The sequence below is a fragment of the Zonotrichia albicollis genome, unplaced genomic scaffold (genome assembly GCF_047830755.1).
Source record: "Zonotrichia albicollis isolate bZonAlb1 unplaced genomic scaffold, bZonAlb1.hap1 Scaffold_257, whole genome shotgun sequence".
Classification (NCBI taxonomy): domain Eukaryota; kingdom Metazoa; phylum Chordata; class Aves; order Passeriformes; family Passerellidae; genus Zonotrichia; species Zonotrichia albicollis.
In genome coordinates, this window is record NW_027428429.1 from 4,374,436 (window position 1) to 4,393,291 (window position 18,856).

Consider the following 18,856-nt stretch of genomic DNA (forward strand, 5'->3'; position numbering starts at 1 on the left):
GCCTCTCCCCAGCCCAGCCCAGCCGGCTCTGGCCCCACAGCTCTGCTCAGGCCAGGCTGCTCTGGGCACTGCCCCACGCTCTCAGCCCCTGGCAAGGGCACAGCAGCAGCTGCAGCTGCCACAGGACTCAGCCCCAGCCATGGGGAAAGGTGCATGGCCAAGGCCAAAGGAGGCTCCCTGGCTGCCCTGCTCCCCTCGGGCTGAGGTGCTGAGAGCTCTGCAGCCCCTGCTGCCATCCCATCTGCCCAGGGCAGCACAAGAGCCCCGGCCTTGGGGCCCTCAAGAGCTGCTCCTGCTCCAGGCCCAGGGCCCATGCCAAAGCTGGGGCAGCCACAAAGCTGTGCCCATTTCTGTTCATTGCTGCTCTGATGGGGATGGATCCTCAGCCACTTGGAGGTTGCTGATGAATTTTACTCTTCCAGAGGCCTCTTCTATCTTGAGCTCTTTATTTCAGGAATTTAGTGAGAAAATCACAAAACATTTGTTCAAAACACCTGAACAAGAGAAGCCCTTGAGAAAAAATTAAGTTTTCAAATCTTCTGTGGTTAATAAGACAGACTTCAAAAGTTAATTTAAAGTTAATATATTGTATTGGAAACAATGCAAAGTGAACTGTTTTTTCCTGTTTTCTATTCTTGTATGTAGATTGATATCAGCAATGTCCAATTGATATTGACCCAGAGAACCTTCTACTACAGCCTGAATAGGTATGAAAATCGAGACACTTCATGGCTGACAATCAATCACACTCTGAACCCACCCCCTCCCCACCATTTCCCTCATCCAACCACTGGCACTCCTATGGATCAGGAATGGCGTGGCCAGCAGGAGCAGGGCAGGGATTAGTCCCCTCTGCTCAGGACCTTGAGTGCTGTGTCCAGTTCTGGGCCCCCAATTTAGGAAGGACATGGAGGAGCTGGAGCGTGTCCAGAGAAGGGCAACAAGGCTGGGGAGGGGTCTGGAGCACAAGTCCTGTGAGGAGTGGCTGAGGGAGCTGGGGGTGTTTATCCTGGAGAAGAGGAGGCTCAGGGGAGACAAGGCAGTGTCAGGGGAATGGTTGGACTTGATGATCTCAATGGTTTTTCCACTCTTGCTGATTCTGGAATTCTCGGAAACCACCCTTGGAGCAGTTGCAGGATGAGCCCTGGGCCTCCTCTTCAGGAGCTCCAGCAGCCCAGGTCCCTCAGCTTCTCCTGCCAGCCCCAAAGCCCATCCTGTCAGTCCTGCAGAGCCTCTGCAGCTCCTCCTCACTGCCCAGAACAGGGAGCCCCAGAGCCAGACACAGCAGCCCAGATGTGCCCCCCTGGCCTGGGGTGCCTCTGGCAAGGGAGCAGCACCAGGCACTGCAGGAGCCTGCAGACAATTCCTGCAGCACTTGTAGGATGGTCCTGCTGCCCAAGGGACGTTCCCATGGTGCCAAGTCAAGAACTGCAATGGGGAGTGGGGCCAGAGAGGAAAGGGCAAACAGGGATGGGCTTTTTGCAGGGTAGGGAACAGGGGTGGGCAATAGGAAGAAATCTGGATCAGGAAACAGGAAAGAAAGCAAAGGTGAATCCAAGGAAATGCTGAGGGCAGTTTGGGGGTGGCTGCCATGCAGCCCTGGCTCTGAGCAACAGCGTCTGCAGTGGGACAGGAAACTCCCAGCCCATGGGAACAAACTTTCTGGCTGACTGCAGAGGCCAGGACAAAGCTGAGTGGTTTCCCTGGTGTCCCCCAGCCCTTGCTGGCCCCAGGGGCTGATGGCATTTGTGCTCCCTCAGGCTCATGTCCCCACACCAACAGCATGGGGGTGCTCCCCCTGCTCTGTGCAATGCAAACAGGGGCTGCTGAGCCAGTGCTGCCGTGTCTGTGCCTGCAAGGATGGGGCACCTGTGTGAGCTGGGGGAGAGGCCAGGGCTGCAGAGGGGGGATGTTGTTGGCAGCTCCATGAGGACGCTCTGGGACGCTGCCCTGGGCTGTCCAGCACTCTGGGGATGGATCAGCCCCTGCTCTGCTGCTCCTTCCCATCTGCCCCAGGGCCCTTGCAGAGCCCCAGCCATGCTGTTTGCCCCCAGCCTGCCCACGGCCAGCCTGGGGCTGCTCACAGGGGTTTTCTGTCCTGAGCATTGGCCTGGGCGTGTTCTTGAGAGAGCCTGGGCAAGGAGCCTGGAGCCCCAGGCCCTGGGCTGAGGCGTCAGCGCTGCCCCAGCAGTGCCCATGGCCTGTCCCTGCTGCAGCCCCGGCACTGCCACCCCCAGGGCTGTGCCCGGCCCCGAGAGCACTCAGGCCCTGCAGCAACACCAGGGCCACCAAGGCAGCGGGGCAGGGCCACGGCAGCAGCACTGGCAACACCAAGTGCTGCTGCTGCTGCTGGGCACAGCTGCTGGGCCAGCCCTGATCTGCCCCAGCTCTGCACACAGACATTGCTGCTGCAGCTCCAGAGAAGGCAACGAAAGAATCTCTGCAGAACACTCTGCTGGGAAATCCTTTAGTTCCTTTAAAGCCACCAAGAGAACAGCCCTTCATTGACAGAGTCTGTGGTCACAGGGAAGGTGGAGAGAAACAAAATGACCTATGTCACAAACAATAACATTACTTTGTGGACAACATTAAGAAGTTAAACTAAGAAAAAGGACCACCAATATGAAACCAAAAAGAAGAATCAAAGATGACTTTTATTACAAGTGATTTGCAGAAATTGACCATCAGTTTAATGGTCCTGAAACCATCCAGTCATCAGTCTCTTCACTGCAGCCTTGAGCTCCTGGTTCCTCAGGCTGTAGATAAGGGGGTTCAAGGCTGGAGGCACCACTGAGTACAGAACTGACAGGGCCAGATCCAGGGATGGGGTGGAGATGGAGGGGGGCTTCAGGTAGGTAAAAAATGAGGTGCTAATGAACAGGGAGACCATTGCTAGGTGAGGGAGGCAGGTGGAAAAGGCTTTGTGCCGTCCCTGCTCAGAGGGGATCCTCAGCACAGCCCTGAAGATCTGCACATAGGAGAAAATCATGAACACAAAACAACCAAATGCTAAACAGGCACTAACAGCAAGAAGCCCCAATTCCCTGAGGTTTGAGTGTGTGCAGGAGAGCTTGAGGATCTGGAGGATTTCACAGAAGAACTGGCCCAGGGCATTGCCATAGCACAGGGGCAGGGAAAATGTATTGGCCGTTTGAAGGAGAGCATTGAGAAAGGCACTGGCCCAGGCAGCTGCTGCCATGTGGGCACAAGCTCTGCTGCCCAGGAGGGTCCCGTAGTGCAGGGGTTTGCAGATGGACACGTAGCGGTCGTAGCACATGATGGTTAGAAGATAGAACACAGCTGCAATGAAGAACAGAAAGAAGAAGAGCTGAGCAGCACATCCTGTGTAGGAGATGCTCCTGGTGTCCCAGAGGGAATTGTGCATGGCTTTGGGGACAGTGGTGCAGATGCAGCCCAGGTCGCTGAGGGCCAGGTTGAGCAGGAAGAAGAACATGGGCGTGTGCAGGTGGTGGCCGCAGGCTATGGTGCTGATGATGAGGCCGTTGCCCAGGAGGGCAGCCAGGGAGATGCCCAGCAAGAGGCAGAAGTGCAGGAGCTGCAGCTGCCGCGTGTCTGCCAATGGCAGCAGGAGGAAGTGCCTGATGGAGCTGCTGTTGGACATTTGCTGGGGCTGCACATGGGAACCTGTTCATGAGGAAAGGACAGTGAAGTGTTTGAGGAGATGTCTATAACCAAAATCAAAGCCATTTCCCATACACCCTCTTCTTAAAACACATGGACACACTTGTCTGTTTAAGAGTTCTGACGTTTTCTTTTTAAGCTCTCCCCATGTTTCTCCTGCTCTTCCAGGATATCAGAAACCCTCGGCATTTCTGCTGCCCTTGGTATAACAGAGTGAGTTCCCTGTGGCAAGATAATGAGTGGAGACTGGAGGGAGAAGGTCTCACTTGATTGTGTTTGGAGTTTCTTTGGGCTTTCAATTTTATCAAATGGAGAGCCCAGCTCCACATTTATAGCCAAGGTCTCACATTGCTCATTTCACCAACCCAGCAGCATTTTCAGTGTCAGAACACCTCTGCCTTCCCTCAGCAATCCTATAACTCAGAGATGCTCTAGGACAGGTTGGCACCCTGGATTGGAGCTCCCAGCCTGGACTGAAATCTCAAGGAGATTTCAAAGTGTCCTTATGATGGCATTGGATTGAGGGAGATGCAGCTCCTTCCCTGGCTGCACTGACAGCATTGCCCAGAGCCGGGCACTGGGGACAGCATCACCCTGAGCCAGCTGTGCCCCCTGCCAGAGCCCCCAGGGCCAGGCAGCTGCTCCCAGCCCTGTGCTCTGCAGAGGGAACTGGGCCCGGGGCTGCAGAGCTGCCCCACGGCTCTGCTGCAGCTCTGCCTGCACAGGAGGGGCTGCACGCCTTGGAGCCCCGGCCCTGAGGGCAGAGGCTGGGCTGGGGCACAGGGAGGGGGCTTGTTCAGAGGGAGGGGCTGCACTGGAGGGGATCCTGTGGGCATCTCTAAACTCTCCCTGCCACAGCATTGCTGGGGTTTGTTTTCTCTCATTGCCTGATCTTCTCTCTGCTTCCTGGAGATTTCCCTCCTGCAGGTGTTTCCCTGTGCCTGATCTCTCCCTGCCAGCACTCAGAGACCCCAAATCTCTGTGCACTCTCCTCGGCCCTACAGAACCCTGCCTGTTTGCAGGGCACTGGCTGGGGCAGGTTCTGTTTGCAGATGGGACAAAGGACAGATCAGACTGAGCCTGATGGCTCCAGCAAAAGTAATGTCGTTGCTGTCCACGGGCAGAGGAGTGGCTGAAAGCACATTAGGGACCTCCTGTGAACCTATTGATCACTAAAAGTAACAGTTCAGATGTCTCAGGTACTTCTCAAAATTCATAATCATCCTTTAATATTTATAACCCCTCCCCGCCATTCTCCAATAGTAGGAAACTGAATACACTCTTAGGAAATTTCCTCATTTTTATCAAAATCATTGTCTTGGAAATATTCTGTGACTGATCAGAACCCCTCAGTACTTTAGAACTTCATGAACATTTCACCTCCCTTGCACCAGAAATACCCAGAGTTGTACTCACAGAGTCTGTAGGCATTGGGATGGTCCAGCTTCAGGAGATGGCTCCAGGAGCTGCAGCTGCATTGTCCTGCAGCCAGAGGTTCCTGTGCCAAGGGCTGGCAGTGATTCTGCCCCAGGCACTTCTCAGCACCTTCCCAGCCCTGACTGATTGAAGCTCTCTGTGCCTCTGTGCTGTGCCCGGGGTGGCTGCAGGCAGTGCCCCAGCCCTGCTGGGATGGCAGAAGAGCTGCTCATCAAGAGAAATGTGCTTTTGAAGCTCTTCTTGGTTACCAGGAGCTGCCTCTGTGCCAGGAGCCCAGCCCAGCTCAGCAGCACAGACACAGCACAAGGACTTTAATGAGCCTCTGGGGCTTTGTGCTCAGGCCCTGAACATCAGCCCCTGAGAGGGAGCTGAAGAAACCTCTCCAGAACTCCAAGGCAGAATCCAGCTCCAAAGTTTCTTGAAGTTTTAATGGGTCCCACTGAGGGACACAACTGAGAAAGTGTCCCCAGGCAGAGCAGAGAACTGGAGGCACTGATGACAGGAGGGGACAAAGAGAAGCCAAGCCTTGGTGCCCTGGGCCACAGCAGGGTCTGTGCCACCAAGGGCTGTGAGGAGACACCTTGTCCTGAGGCCCTGGGGCCTCCTGGCACAGCCCCAGCCAGGCTGGGCACTGTCAGCCCCTTGTCCTGCCCTCAGCATCCCCCCCTAGCCCACATCCCAGTGGCCTCAAGGATCTGCTGGAAGGAGTCCCTGGGGAGCCGTGCTCAGGAATGGCCCTGGGGGCTCCTTAATGCTCCCTGCAGGGACTGCAGATTTTTGAAAGGACTTTGGGTTTTGCTTTTGCCTTGGAGTCTCTGAGAGGTTTGTGCAATCATGGCCTCCAATTATCTGCTGTAATTAGTCCCTGGAGAGGCTTTGTCAGTAACAACACTCAGCGGGGCTCATTAATGCTTCGGGGTACTTCAGTTTTTTTAAGGTACTTGGTGTTTCCCTTTTGATACAGACTCTGGGAGAGGTTTGTGCAATCATGGCCCCAATTATCTGCTTTAACAAGTCTCTTGAGAGCTTTGTACTGACAATCAGTGGGGCTCATTAATACTTTGAGATACTCAAGGTTTTTAAGGTACTTTGGATTTTCTTTTCCACACTGAGTCTCTGAGAGTTTTTTGTGTCATTCTGGCCTCCAATTCTGTCCTCCAAGGAGTCCATGAGGAGCCTCTGTTGGAATGGACCTCAGTGGGAGCCATGAATGCCTTGAGACACTTTGGGGTTTTCTTCTGACTGTGACTCCTGGAAAGGTTTGTGCAATCTCCTCTCAGGCCCTGAGGTTCCAGGGCTCAGCTCCAAATGCACAGTGAGGCGCATGAGGATCAAGCAAATCCTGACAAACCATGGCTCTGCCTTGATTTCCCTCTGCTCTCATGGAGCTCATCAGGACGCTGTCTGTAGTGGTTTTTGTTCACTAATTTGAGATTTCTTGGAGAATGCAGCAATGATTGTGGTGGGTCCAATGTTGGCTATATACCAGTACACTCACTAGATTATACTTATTTCCTGCTGTGAGGTAGGATTAGGAGAAAGGCAAAGTAGGCTCAAAATTTTAAAAGGGTATAAAGATACCAGTAACTAGAAGAAAGAGTAATATGAATGCGAAAAAAACTTTTGGAACACTTCTCCTCTCCCTGCAAGCTTTTCTTTCTTACTGACAATGCAAAGAGACAAAGCCTAAAATTTTCATTCATTTTGCCACCTCTAGAATAGTTTTTCTTCAGTTCACGTAGGGAAAGGAGTCTCTCTTTCATGCTATGGAAGCTTTACAAGAAAACATGTTTCTCATGGCTCTCAATTCCCATGAATAGCAGCCACCCAGAAAATCTGCAATTGTGAAGTCCCTCCCATTTTTTCACATCTTTTTCCACATCTGTGTTTATGGGCCATGTTAGTTTACGGGGTATTAGTTTAAAGATGAGCTGTTCAGGAGCAAAGGTTCTCTTCATCTATGTCTGAAATAATCTCTACAAACAGAGGTCTTCTCTTCATGAGGCACAGGGTCTCATCACTTGTCTCTCTTTCTCTGTTCAAACTTCTATTGGGATCATAGTACTTCAAGGTTTGCTTACTTTAGCATGGAGGTTTTTGCTGAATAAGTCATCTTCCCATGCTTTTCAATGCCTTACAGGGAAAAAGAGAGTCTGATGTATCAATTACATCCTTCTCCATTGCTTTACAAGAGGATTTCAGCCCCAAGATCAAGACATCTCCTCATCCCTCCTATCTGGGGCTCAGCTTCCACTTTACTGACCTCCATGTCTTTGTGCTGCTCATGTATGTATCTGCACTTTGTCCTTTTCTCTCCCTCGAGGGAGGATGGGAGTACTGAAAGAGTTCTTATCTTACCCGTGGCCTGCAGATGGTTCCGTGACCCCGGCCGGGCTCGGTGCTTGGGCTGGAGCTGTTTTATGATGGAGGTTTCTGCAGCGGCTGCGCTGGGGCTGTGTCAGGATGGGCCGCGCTGAGGGGAGGGCCAGGATCTCAGCAGCCAGGCCAGAACACAGCAGCAGCAGCACGGCCGGGGGCCGATGGCTTCTCCTCCCCTTGCCCGGGGCTTGCGGCTGAACCCCAGCGGTGGCAGAATCTTGGCCAAGCCGGCCCAGCCCGGGGCTGCTCCTGGGGCCCGGCGGATCCTGGCTGGGCTCGGGCTGGCGGCAGGGCGGGGCTCAGCAGTGCCCAGATGGTCACAACTGCAGCCATGGCCCGGCCCGGCCTCGGCCCCGCGGCCTCCCCTGCCCTGCCCGGCAGCCGATGGGGCCTGGCGGGGTCTCTGGGAAGGGGCCCGGCCCCACGGCAGGAGCCGCCCGGCCCGGCCTGGCTGAGACGGGGCCGGGTCGGCCTTGTTACCTCTTTGCCGGCCACAAGGGAAAGAGACCCTCTGTCCTGGTTTGAAAAGGAAGTGAGTTTTCTGGGATGCTGTGGTTAAACCAATAGGTGCCCAGATTTGAATATTGGCACGTGGTGTGGCCACTGAGGACATGGATACGCCTCTGAGAACACAGGGGGTTAAAAGCAGAGAACTGCCAAGAAAACTTTCTTTTGGTTCTGGTGAGTGAAAGAAACCTATGTTGTTAGCTTTTTCTGCTATTTGAAATATTCCTGATTGTTGGATCCAAATTATTCCTAATTGCTGTAAGTTTCTTGTTCACTGCATGTATTATTTTGCTATGATGTTTCATCATACTTATAAAAAAAGACATGCATCTCATTCTTAAAAAATAAAAAAGAAGAGGAATTAACGCCTCATGAACATTCAAGTAATGCAATATGTACATGAGAAATTTGGACAACTAATCATTTTGAATAATGCAACATTTACATGAGAAATTTGGAAAACAGATCATCACATCTAAATCCCAATAGGCTGTACCAGAGTGAAGCCCAATTAATTCATTAACATCAGGAGAAGATGTGCCTGTGTTTTATCATCAGCAGTTCAAAGCAGTCACCTGTTCATTCCATCAGATACTGATCAGCTCTGAAAAAATGAGGCCCAGTGAAAGGAGAAATAACCTCATCACTTTGCAGCCTTTGTGGCCAGAGCAGGAGCAGGACTGCCAAGACATGGCTGTGGCTGGAAACTGACGGAGGCAATTTGCCAACAAAAGCCTCATGGCATCCTCACGGTACAGTGCTCCTATGAACCTTCTGCAGGTATGCCCTGTTCCAGCGCCCAGGAGGACATTCAGTGATGTCAAAGATCAACATTTCCAGCTCACAGACTTTCTCATCCTTCTCAACTAATTGGAAACAATGGTCATTTCCCTAAGAGACATTAAACATTATTCTTTTGTTTTCTCATGCTTCAAAACCCTGTGTCAATGACTTGATAGAATTTGGTAAGTTTTGTTGATTGTAATTGGTCTTTTATCTATCTTATCCTATATCTAACAGATAACCAGTGATAACCTTGATGAGGTAATACCCTCACAAGAGTGAGCTGTTTCAACATCAGAACATAGGAGCCTTTTTTAAATGAACGAAAAGGGGGAGATGTCATAGACAGGTAGAATAGTGATAAAAGAAAGGCCTTTTGAAATCAGGCCTTGTTCTGCCATATTCATAGCTGGCCTGTCATCTCTTCTGAGTGCAGCTAAGCAGTTACAAGTTCCCGTGTGAAGCTATTTTGAGAATGAGACTTTGTGAACAATCTATTCTGAGGGTGAAAAACAAATGCACCTGCAATAACAAGGGATTTGTCCCATGAGAATCAGTGAAGAGGTAAACAATACAATAGAGAGATTTGATGCTCAAGTAAAATCTATATTATTAACCAATAATAGAATAACTGGCAAAAAAATCAATGAACTAACTAAAGTTGCATACAAGGTCTGTCAAACTGTGTAAAATTAGTTGTGTAAATAAAAACTAAAGAGTTCTCCAGCTCAGGTGGTTCCTCTGGGATTTCAGTTCCCCCCTTCTTTAAGGCTTTGGGTTCCCTCTTCTTTGGGGCTTTGGGTTCCTTCCTCTCTGGTGCTTTGGTTTCCTTCTTCTCTGGAGCCTTGATTTCTTTCTTCTCTGGGATTTTGGTTTTCTTCTTCTCTGGGAGTTTGGTTTCCTTCCTCTCTGATGCTTTGGTTTCCTCCTTCTCTGGGATTTTGGTTTCTTTCTTCTCTTGGGTCTTGGTTTTCCCCTTTGCTGGTATTGGAGCTTGCTTCCCTGCAGAGACACTCTTCTTTCCCTTCTTCTGCCTCTCTTCCTCCTCTAAGGCTTTTGCCTCCTCCTCGACCTTTTGAGTTGACTCCTTCAGCTCCCTTCTGCAGACAAAATAGGAAACATGGCTGAGAGTCCCAGCAGAACCTTGGGCTCCCTAGTCCTGGCTGGCCCTGCACTTCATTCCTTGACCCTGAGGCCATTTCCGTGAATTCTCCTCAACCCACAGAGGCTGGGAACATCCCAAGTGAGGGCATGGGTAGAAGGGGACCTCCAGGAGGAGCCAAACCTGAGCTTTGCCATCATAAGGTGTTGACTGTGCAAGCTCCCTCTGAAGGCACAGCCAGACCCCTCCAGCCCCTGCCAAAGGCTGATCCAGCAGCTCTCTGCACTGGTGCCTGGAAATGCCCTTTGTCTCTTGGCTTCCCAGTTTAAAGCAGAGCACAGATTGCTGACATCTGCTTAGCTCCCCTACAGTTCTTACTCAGCTCATTCAGCCCCCTTCTCCCTGGGCATAGCTGAGGCATGATTTTAAAGAGTTTAAATTTCAACTGAAGGTTAGAAGCAATTCCCATTGATCAGGATGTAGGTTAGATAGGCAGACCATAGGTTAATGATTATGAGATGCTTAAGCTGGAGCTGATTGTTCTATTGTTTACCATTAGGAGCATCTTTCTAGAGGGAAGTGGAGGAAGTGAACTGGTATAAGAACATCTTGAAACCAGTAGAACAATGGTTAGCACCTGGGCTTGATGTCAATCAATCACTAAGTTGGGGACCTTGGATGGTGCCAGAGGGTCACAGAGACCTGATAAAGACCACTGACCCACTTCGAGACCATTGACCCAGTTCAAGGGAAGAATTGCACAGGAGTGAAGGACCAATGGCCTCATTTGAATACAGAGCAGGGATGGGAGGTGCTGGGGTTGTGCAGATGTATTGTATGTAAGATCTTAGCAAATAGAGAGGGCAAAGAACCTTGGACAGTGCGGTCACGCCTTTTAGGGACGGCTCTGGTGCCGCCCGCTGGTGTTAATAAACATCCCACAATCTAACTTTGATTAGTTAGAGAGTCTCTGTCCGTGATCTTCAGTTTTAACGACTCCTAGCCTGCTCCTTCATGAGAACAATCCTATCAGTCAGAAAGCAAAGGCTGCAGGAACTCCTCTCCTGCAAGACAGGCTCTTGCCAGCCAGATTTCCTGCTGGAACCCAGCAGGCAGATTTCCTGCTGGAACCCAAGCAAACCAGTGCTGGCTGCCATGGAAACCATTGGAAGCAGCCTCATCCATCTCCTCCCCATGAAACCAACTTCAGCCTGGCCTGAAGAAGTCCTGCTGCACAGGCTGGCTTTAAGCAGCCTCCACTCCCAGCTCCACACTTGGCCTGTGTGTCCTGAGCTGGCTGCCTTGCTGGAGCTGAGCTTCTCCTGTGCTTGCCTACGGCTGCAGCTGCAGGGGAGCCTAAAGGACAGGAGCTTTTCTGGCTGCTGTCCCACCATAAGGAGAACCCTGGCAGATCAGCAGTGCAAGGACTTCATCTGTGGCAGGAGCAGGACTCAAAGCAAGGTTTGCTCTGTGCCCCACGCCTGCCCATACCACAATCCCACTGTTCTGGTGAAGAAGGCAGATGACGAAGAAGATGCCACTCAACACCATGGACTTCAAGACACCTCTAGAGGTGGTGCCAAGGCAAGCCCAGAGCCCAGCTCCCTGCAGGCAGCAGCTAAGCCAGCAGGGCTCAGCACTCAAATAGAGAAGAAGAGGTTCTGTCTCAACAGAAGAAGGTCCTTCCTCTCTTGGCAGCCAGGGAGCTCAGAGTGGCCATCCCTGTGTTGCTGCTGGCCTTTGCTCTGCAGCTCCTCTGAGCTCAGAGGCCTTGGAGCAGGGAAGCCCTGCAGGGACAATAACCCATGGCAGAGCAGGAACCCACGGAAGGCTGACTCACCTGTCCCTGAGAGGGGCCTGAGAGCCACAGTTGATCTCCTGGGGGCTCTGGGAGGAGCTGACACGTGAGGCCACCCTGGGCACCAGCACCTCGGAGGTGGAGCCTCCCTCCATGTGGCACAGCTCCGGGACATTGCAGGTGGTGGTGAGGTGGCCAGAGAGGGTGGAGGAGACCTGCTGGCTCTCTCCTGGCTGCAGCACACCTGGCAGTGGCAGGATATTGAAAGCCTGGATGGAAGACAGGAGAGATTGAGGTGTTGAGCATGGAAATGGAGGCAGAAGAGCATCTTGGAGCAAAGTGCAGCTGTAGCCAGGGGGCCTATTCCCCAAACACTGCCAGAATCACCCTCACCTCATCCTGCATCCATGCCACTGACCAGTGCAGGGACCATGGGGAAAATCTTCTCCCATACTCACGGGTCAATGCATTAATTAGTACATGACATGAAAGTGAACTGGGATGGCTCCTGGCAGTAGAAATTCTCTCTGATGCACAACTTGCCTTTAAAAAGTTTCAAAACTTCCTGCTTTTACAAAAGGAGGAGACTCAGAGTGAGAGCTCTTGGAGCTGAGGGAAGGAGTCCAGCCCAGCTCATCTGACTCCTGAGGCTCTTCCCCTCCCTCTGATTTAAATGCTTCTTTCTCAAGGTGCTACAGCAAAAGCTCCTGCAAAAATTTTCTGTGGAGCACCTGAGGAGTTGCAGGGGGAGCAGTGCCCTCCACAGGTGCCGCACAGCGTCCTTGGGCAGCCCCACAACGTGTCCTGCACAGCCTCTCCAACAAGCAGCTCCTCCAGCAGCACTTTGTGATGGGCCTGCAGGGATGGGAGGCCCCTCTGTGGCCAATGCTGAGGGCCCCCAGTGGCACTGGCAGCTCCAGCCCTGCTTGCCACACTGACAATGGGCAAGGGAGACAGATTCGCTCTTGCCTTCTCCGCTCCCAGGGGAGTGTGAGCCACGTCCAGGGAGCACCTGAATCCCTCCAAGCCTCGAGGGAGGTGAGGGTGCTCAGGAGTTGGTGCTGGCACCCAAAAAACAAGCCATTTTCTATGCTGGGAGGAAGAGACAGCCCCCTGCAAAGTCTCCCTTTGTCAGACAGCACCAGGGCCAGCAGTGCAATAGCAGCTCCGGGTGAAAGCAGAGCCCTGCAAACAGGGAGTCTGGCTGCCTTGGGAAGAGGCTCCATGGAGATCAGGATCATCCCAGCTTGCTCTGGGAGGGAAGCTGGAGGTGTTACCATGATGATGCAGAGAAAAGCCTCATCTTACATGGGGAAGGAAACAAGGCAAAAAATCCCACACTCAGCACAGGCCTGTAGGATCTGAGTCAGCTTCTCCCAGGAAAACTCTCCTATTTCTCCCTCCCACATAGCCCATGTCCAGCCACTGGCCCTGCTGCCCAGCCCACTGTCAGGGCACAGCACAGCAGGGCAGCAAAAAGGGAGCTCAGCATGAGCAGGACTTGGTGCTGGCAGGCTGGGGAGGCAAAGCAAGCAGTAGGTGTACAAGAAAATCTATCTCTGCTCCTGAAGAGTGGGTAAAATCCTGCACTTCTTTCAGGGCTCTGGCTGCCTCCACCTTTCCAGTCCTGAAGTGCCTCCATCGAGATGCCGGGGATTCCAGACTGGTTCTCCTCTCCTGCGGTGGCTGGGGTTTGAATTTAGGTGGGTGGAGCTCATCTCTGGAAAATAAATAACTATGAACAGGGACCTGCAGTGGGAGGGAGGGAGGAAGGGACACCTGCACGAGCAGCTCCTGGCCAGGATGCAGCCCCTGGCTGAGTGCTGGCATGTTGAACTGAGAAATGGTTTGATCCAGCCCTTCCCAATCCAGGCTGGGGCAGGTCTGTTCTAAAGGCAGCCCAGGGATGACACTGAGGTGCTGCAGCAGCTGCAACTGCTTGCATTGAGCAACTACAGAGGACAGGCATTAACACCCAGCGGGGATGCAAAAAGCACAGTGGGAGAGGAAAAGACAGAGAAGGCAGCAAAAAGGTGACATTGGAGACACCGAGGGGCAGACCCAGCCAGTGCCCAGCCAGCACAGCCCACCCAGTGCCCAAGGCCAGAAACTCTGCTGCTCCACCAGGGATTTATCAGGAATGTTCCCCTGACACCGCTGGGGGGTTGGTTGACATTTTCGCACACTCCCAGGTGACTCAGGTCGCATTCCCCATCCATCCATCCTTCCATCCATACATACACAGGCTGTGGTGCTGGGATCCTGCCAAGCTCTGCCGGCCTTGGGCTTGGGGAGATTTCTGCCAGCCGTCCTGAGCTCCGTAATTGTGCTCTCTGTTCCAGGAAGCAAGCAAGAAAGATTTTAAAATCCCCAAAACAAACCACAACAGACAAACCTAAAAAACCTTCAACAGCTCAACCCTGCTCAGGTTATTTCTTTAGGGACAGCTACCACTCTCCAGCTGAAATGCTGGGCTTTTGGGGAAAAAGAAAATTTCATGTTGACCTCCAAATCAAAAAGGATTAAGGTAAGAGAACCTTTCAAACTAAAAATTATTGCCCCAAAGCTTTTATCTTTGCAAGAAATCTCTAGGTAAGACCAGCCTGACAGTTAAACAACTGGTTCTTCTGGTGGGGAGAAACCCTCCTCTTTAAGGGAAGCAGCCTGATAGTTAAAAGCAACTGTTTGGTCAAACTTCAGGCTCCCTGGCACAGCCTGCATTGCCTTCCCTTCCTGTTCACTGATTTACAGGCAGTGCCACAATGGCCCGGGTTCAGATGTTTGGAACCATCCAAGGAATTTGGCATTCCCATTTCCATATGTTTTAATCGAAGTTTCAATCCTTTCAACCAGTCTTCAAATGCCAGCTTTCCTTTCTTTTACAGAAAGCTCAAGGTTCCTAGAAGACTTCTGACATCCTCTTTTGTGCTCAGAGAGATGACATTTTCAAACAAATGTTTCCAAAGTTAACAGCATTTGAAAGAATAATGAACTCAAATGCCCCTGGATTCCAGCTTAGCCCAGCTCCATTCTGTGTCAGACACTGAGATTCCCACCTCTAAGGCAGGAGCTGTTTGTGCCCCCCATCCCTCCTGTCCTTCTCCCCAGCAGCCTGTGCCTGTTGTCCCTGGCAGAATCCCTGTCCCTGTGCACCCTGCCAGGAGCAGCTGCACACAGGCTCACATCTCCCCTTGCCCTCACCAGGGGGTTTCTCTCATCCCCGAACACGCCGATGAGAACCTCGGTGCGATGAGTGCCCAGGGCCTGCACTGCCACCACAACTGGGATCTCTGCTGTGCTCTGGGGCTGCACAATCCCACAGGGCTTGGGGCTGGAGTAGAGCACAGCAGAGTCCTCCTTGCGTTTCTGGAAGGGACACAATGAAATGCAGCTTCAGAGGGACCTCTCAAGAAACTTTAGGCTCCTTAACATCCACCACAACAGCAACTTACACACACCTTTAAAACTCCCCAGGACAAAGGTCAAAGGCACAAACAAGATGCAAGAATTGTAGGCTTAGCACTCCCAGAGGATCCTGCAAGGAGGCTGCCAGCACAGGCACTGGTGTCTGTGGGTGCAGCAGCTTTTCACAACCCTCTAAGATCTCCCACAGGAAAACACCCTGAGGACTAGAACATCAGCTGTTTCCTCAGGAGCTTAAACTGCCTCCTAAAGTTTACAGTTGGGTAGGATCCTGTTCTCAGCAGATCTTAAAGACTAAATAGAAACCAGCAAGGTCTTATCCAAACCCTTTTTTCCCCTAGTAATCTCCTCAGGAATATTTGACAGGAGGAGGTGGATGTGATGCCAAACCTGGGGAATAAGCCCGTAGCAGCCAGGAAGGTGGCTGGGATTCCTAATGAGGATCTTTGTCTCATAAGGCACCTTCAGGTGGCACTCATCACACAGCAGCACTGGGGAGGACACTTGGAGCTCAGGAACGAGACATCTGGGCAAAGAGATGACCCCAGGACAATCAGAGATACTGAGAGAATGGAGAATGCCTACCCCCAATGATTGTGAAATGGAGCAGAACACATTGGTCACTGTCAAATGCACATTGAAGAGCCCTACAGGGATAAATTGCCTTCTACCTCTTCCCACTCCAACATGTCTTGTCAAGGAGGGGCAAACCCTGAGAGGCAGCACCCAGAGGCTGCCAAGTGCCCCAGGCAGAGCACTTTGCCCCACAGCTGCCTCAGCCCCTCCTTTGCCCAAGAAGGCTTGCAAGGACTCCTGGAACAGTCCCAGTGACCCACGAGCTCTGGGGCAGCCTTCCCAACAAGGATCAGTGCTCCCTAAGGCTCAAGGAACACACAGCTCCCGTGTCTCAGTCAAAATTACTCCCTTCTCTGCCATGGTGCTGTTGCCCTGCCTGAGAACTCAGCTCTTTGCCCCAGCCCTGGAGGGCACGAGACAGCAGCTGCCCCACAAGAGGGGCTGATCAGCCCCTGCCAGGCCCTGCAGCTCCCTGGCTCCTTCACTGCACAGCTCCAGGCACTGCCTGGCCCCAGCTCCACCTGCTGTACACAATGGCAGCCCAGGCACTGCCTGGATGGCTCTGCCTGGAACAGGGAACAGCACCAGGGAGCTGCATCCCTCTGGGCATCACACTGACACCCACAGCAGCACAGCACCATGGAATTCTGCTGCAGCAACAACCACTTTTGCTCTCAACTCTGACAACATTAAAGCTCAAAATGGGAAGCACAGGGAAGGACAAAAACTGGAGCTGACCTGCCACATCAAGGGCTGGTTTCCCCTTGTCAGACCTTGCCCTCCCCACTCTTGCTGGGAGCCACTTCCCCCCTGCCATGTGCCCTCATGGACAGAGCCAGAGCCTGACTCTCAGCAGCTGCGTGGTGTGGCCCAAACCAGTGCACGGTGCTCACAGCCAGCACAACTCCACCCCTTGCAGCCAGAAGGAGAGGAGGCCCTCGGGAAATTTGTTCCACCTCAAGCACCAAAAACAAGGCCAATCAATGATATCTTTCCTGGTGCCTTTAGAAGAGGGCCCAGGACCGTGCTGGGCTGTGAGCAAACGTGCTTTTCACCACGGGCTGCTGCCCAAGCACTGCTGTTCTTGTGTCCAGCTGGCACAACATGAGGGCATTCAGCAGCACTTCTCCTTGGCAGCTGCAGCCAGCACAGCCTGGGCAAGGCAGTGCCTGGGGGAGGCCAGGCAAGGGCTGCTACCTGGCTGTGATGATCAGGGCTGCCACTCCCTTGCCAATACCCTCCAGGTCCACCAGCAATCTCCGGTAGAACTCCATCACCGTGTTGGAGCACAGGGTCACCTGGTGGAAGAGAAGAACAGTCAATTCTTCCTTACAAAAGCTCATTACCCACGGGTGATATCCTCCAGTTCCTGAGGGAGGATTTGCCCTTAATTCTTCTGCTGCTCCATGTGTAGAGCACAGTCTCGGAGTAACAAAATCCTTCTGGCAATACCAGATTTGTTAAACACACCTTGCTATCAGGGCACAGGTCAGCTACATTAAAACATTAGACTACAGCTCCATGCACCACTGCATTCAAATTAAGGGGCCAATTTCTCATCTGACTACAAAGACATCCATGCAGAGGAAATCTGACTTGACCACAATGAGTTCAGCTTTACAGCAGGAGGCTGAGGGCAAAGTGTGGCCCAGCAGGTGCTGGGCAGTTCATGGCTGCCCTGGGACACCGAGCCTGGGCTGGCTCTGAGAACTCCAGCCCCACACCAGGAGTGGGGACTGCCCCAGGGTGGGCATTGACCACAGGCAGAACCCTCAGCACTGCCCCAGGGTGGGCACTGACCAGAGGCAGAACCCTCAGAACCTCTTGCTCTACACCACAAGAGACAAGCCACCACTGGGACCAGGCTGGGAGAAAGGAGAAGGATCTCTGTCTTGAAGTTCCACAAGAAAGGGTTTATTCCAAGCAAAAGGATCAGAGCCAAAAGAGCCCTGCACACTCCTGTGCAAGGGCTTTTGTACAGACACAAAGCAGGGGGTGGATACAAACAGCAAACAAAAAGGGAATCCTCAGGGGAGCACTGAGGGGATTACATCAAGTGTCTGGAGCCACTTTGGGTAAGAGGGTGGGGAGGATGGCTCACATGGGCCAATGGGGCCTCCAGGAATAGGGGAATTCCAAAGGGGTGTTGCAGACAGGGATTGGCTCCAGGTTAAATTGGCAAAGAAGGTTGGGGAACAAAAGGGGCTGGGTTTGACAGCAGGGAAAGAGCTGGAACAAGGGGCAGGGAATGGCATGAGGGACAGCTTTGAGGGAGGGTAAAACCCAGGGGTAAACCCACTCGGGGAGAACACGGGGTACAATTCAACAAACCACTGAACAAGGAATCAATACAATAAATTTGAACCGCTACACATGGCTGCAGATTTTTTTGTCTCCACTGGAGCTTCCTGCAGTGAACACAAATCATTCTGCTCCCCAGGAGGGGGGAAATGAGACCAAGAAGAAAAGCTCAGTGCGTGATACAATGACATCTTTCTAACAGCCACCTTCTGCCCTCATCCTTGCTCTGCCCCAATGCAATCAAATCAATCGCTCTCAAAAACACAAGAATGGCTTCAGGCCTTGACCATAAGGTCTGTGAGCTCAGCATATGATTTTGGAAAGCAAACAGTGCTCCTTGAGGAACATCCCGAGTAAGCCAGCTAGCAGAGGCCTCCCAGCAGTGCAGACCTCTCAGTGCCAGGATGCTCCAAGCTGGCACCAGAGCTAAAGCCCTCCCACCCTGCAGTGCAGCTCCAGCCCTGGTGCTGCAGTGGCTGTGGCCGGGCCCTTGCCGTACCTCGATGTCCTGGTGTCCCTGGGGGAGGATGGTGCCTTGGCTGGGATTGATGGTGAACTCCCTGGGCTCCACACAGAAATGGATTCCCTTGCTCCAGGCCGGGTCGGTGTCCCTGCGGATCTGATCCACGCTGTCCACAGCCGGCTGCGTGCCATTGTCCGACATGCGGAGCTGGAACGTCAGGGGCACCGTGGAGCTGTTGGTGAGGCGGCAGCGCTGCGTGTAGGGAAAGCCTGGGCAAGGACACAAATATCCATTCAGGCACCCAGCAGGGCACGATCCTGGGGGCAAGATCCTGGCAGGATCAAAGTGGGATTGGAGCTGAGCTCTTTATTATCTGAACTACAGCTCACCCAGAAGCTGCGTGAGGAATTAATCGTCACTTAGTTCCCTTTGACACAGATTGACT

At 52.5% G+C, this 18,856-nt stretch overlaps 1 protein-coding gene across 1 annotated transcript; it reads right to left on the minus strand.

Annotated features, from left to right (window-relative positions):
• Nucleotides 1-2,689: 2,689 nt before the first annotated feature.
• On the minus strand, nt 2,690-3,622 carry LOC141727891 (olfactory receptor 14J1-like). Its single transcript, XM_074534179.1, has one exon. The coding sequence runs from the start codon at nt 3,620-3,622 to the stop codon at nt 2,690-2,692; it is 933 nt and encodes a 310-aa protein (XP_074390280.1).
• Between the last annotated feature and the right edge of the window lie 15,234 nt (nt 3,623-18,856).

Excerpts from the sequence above, each read along its gene's own strand:
- LOC141727891 (XM_074534179.1), bottom strand. The coding sequence starts at position 3,622 with ATGTCCAACAGCAGCTCCATCAGGCACTTCCTCCTGCTGCCATTGGCA.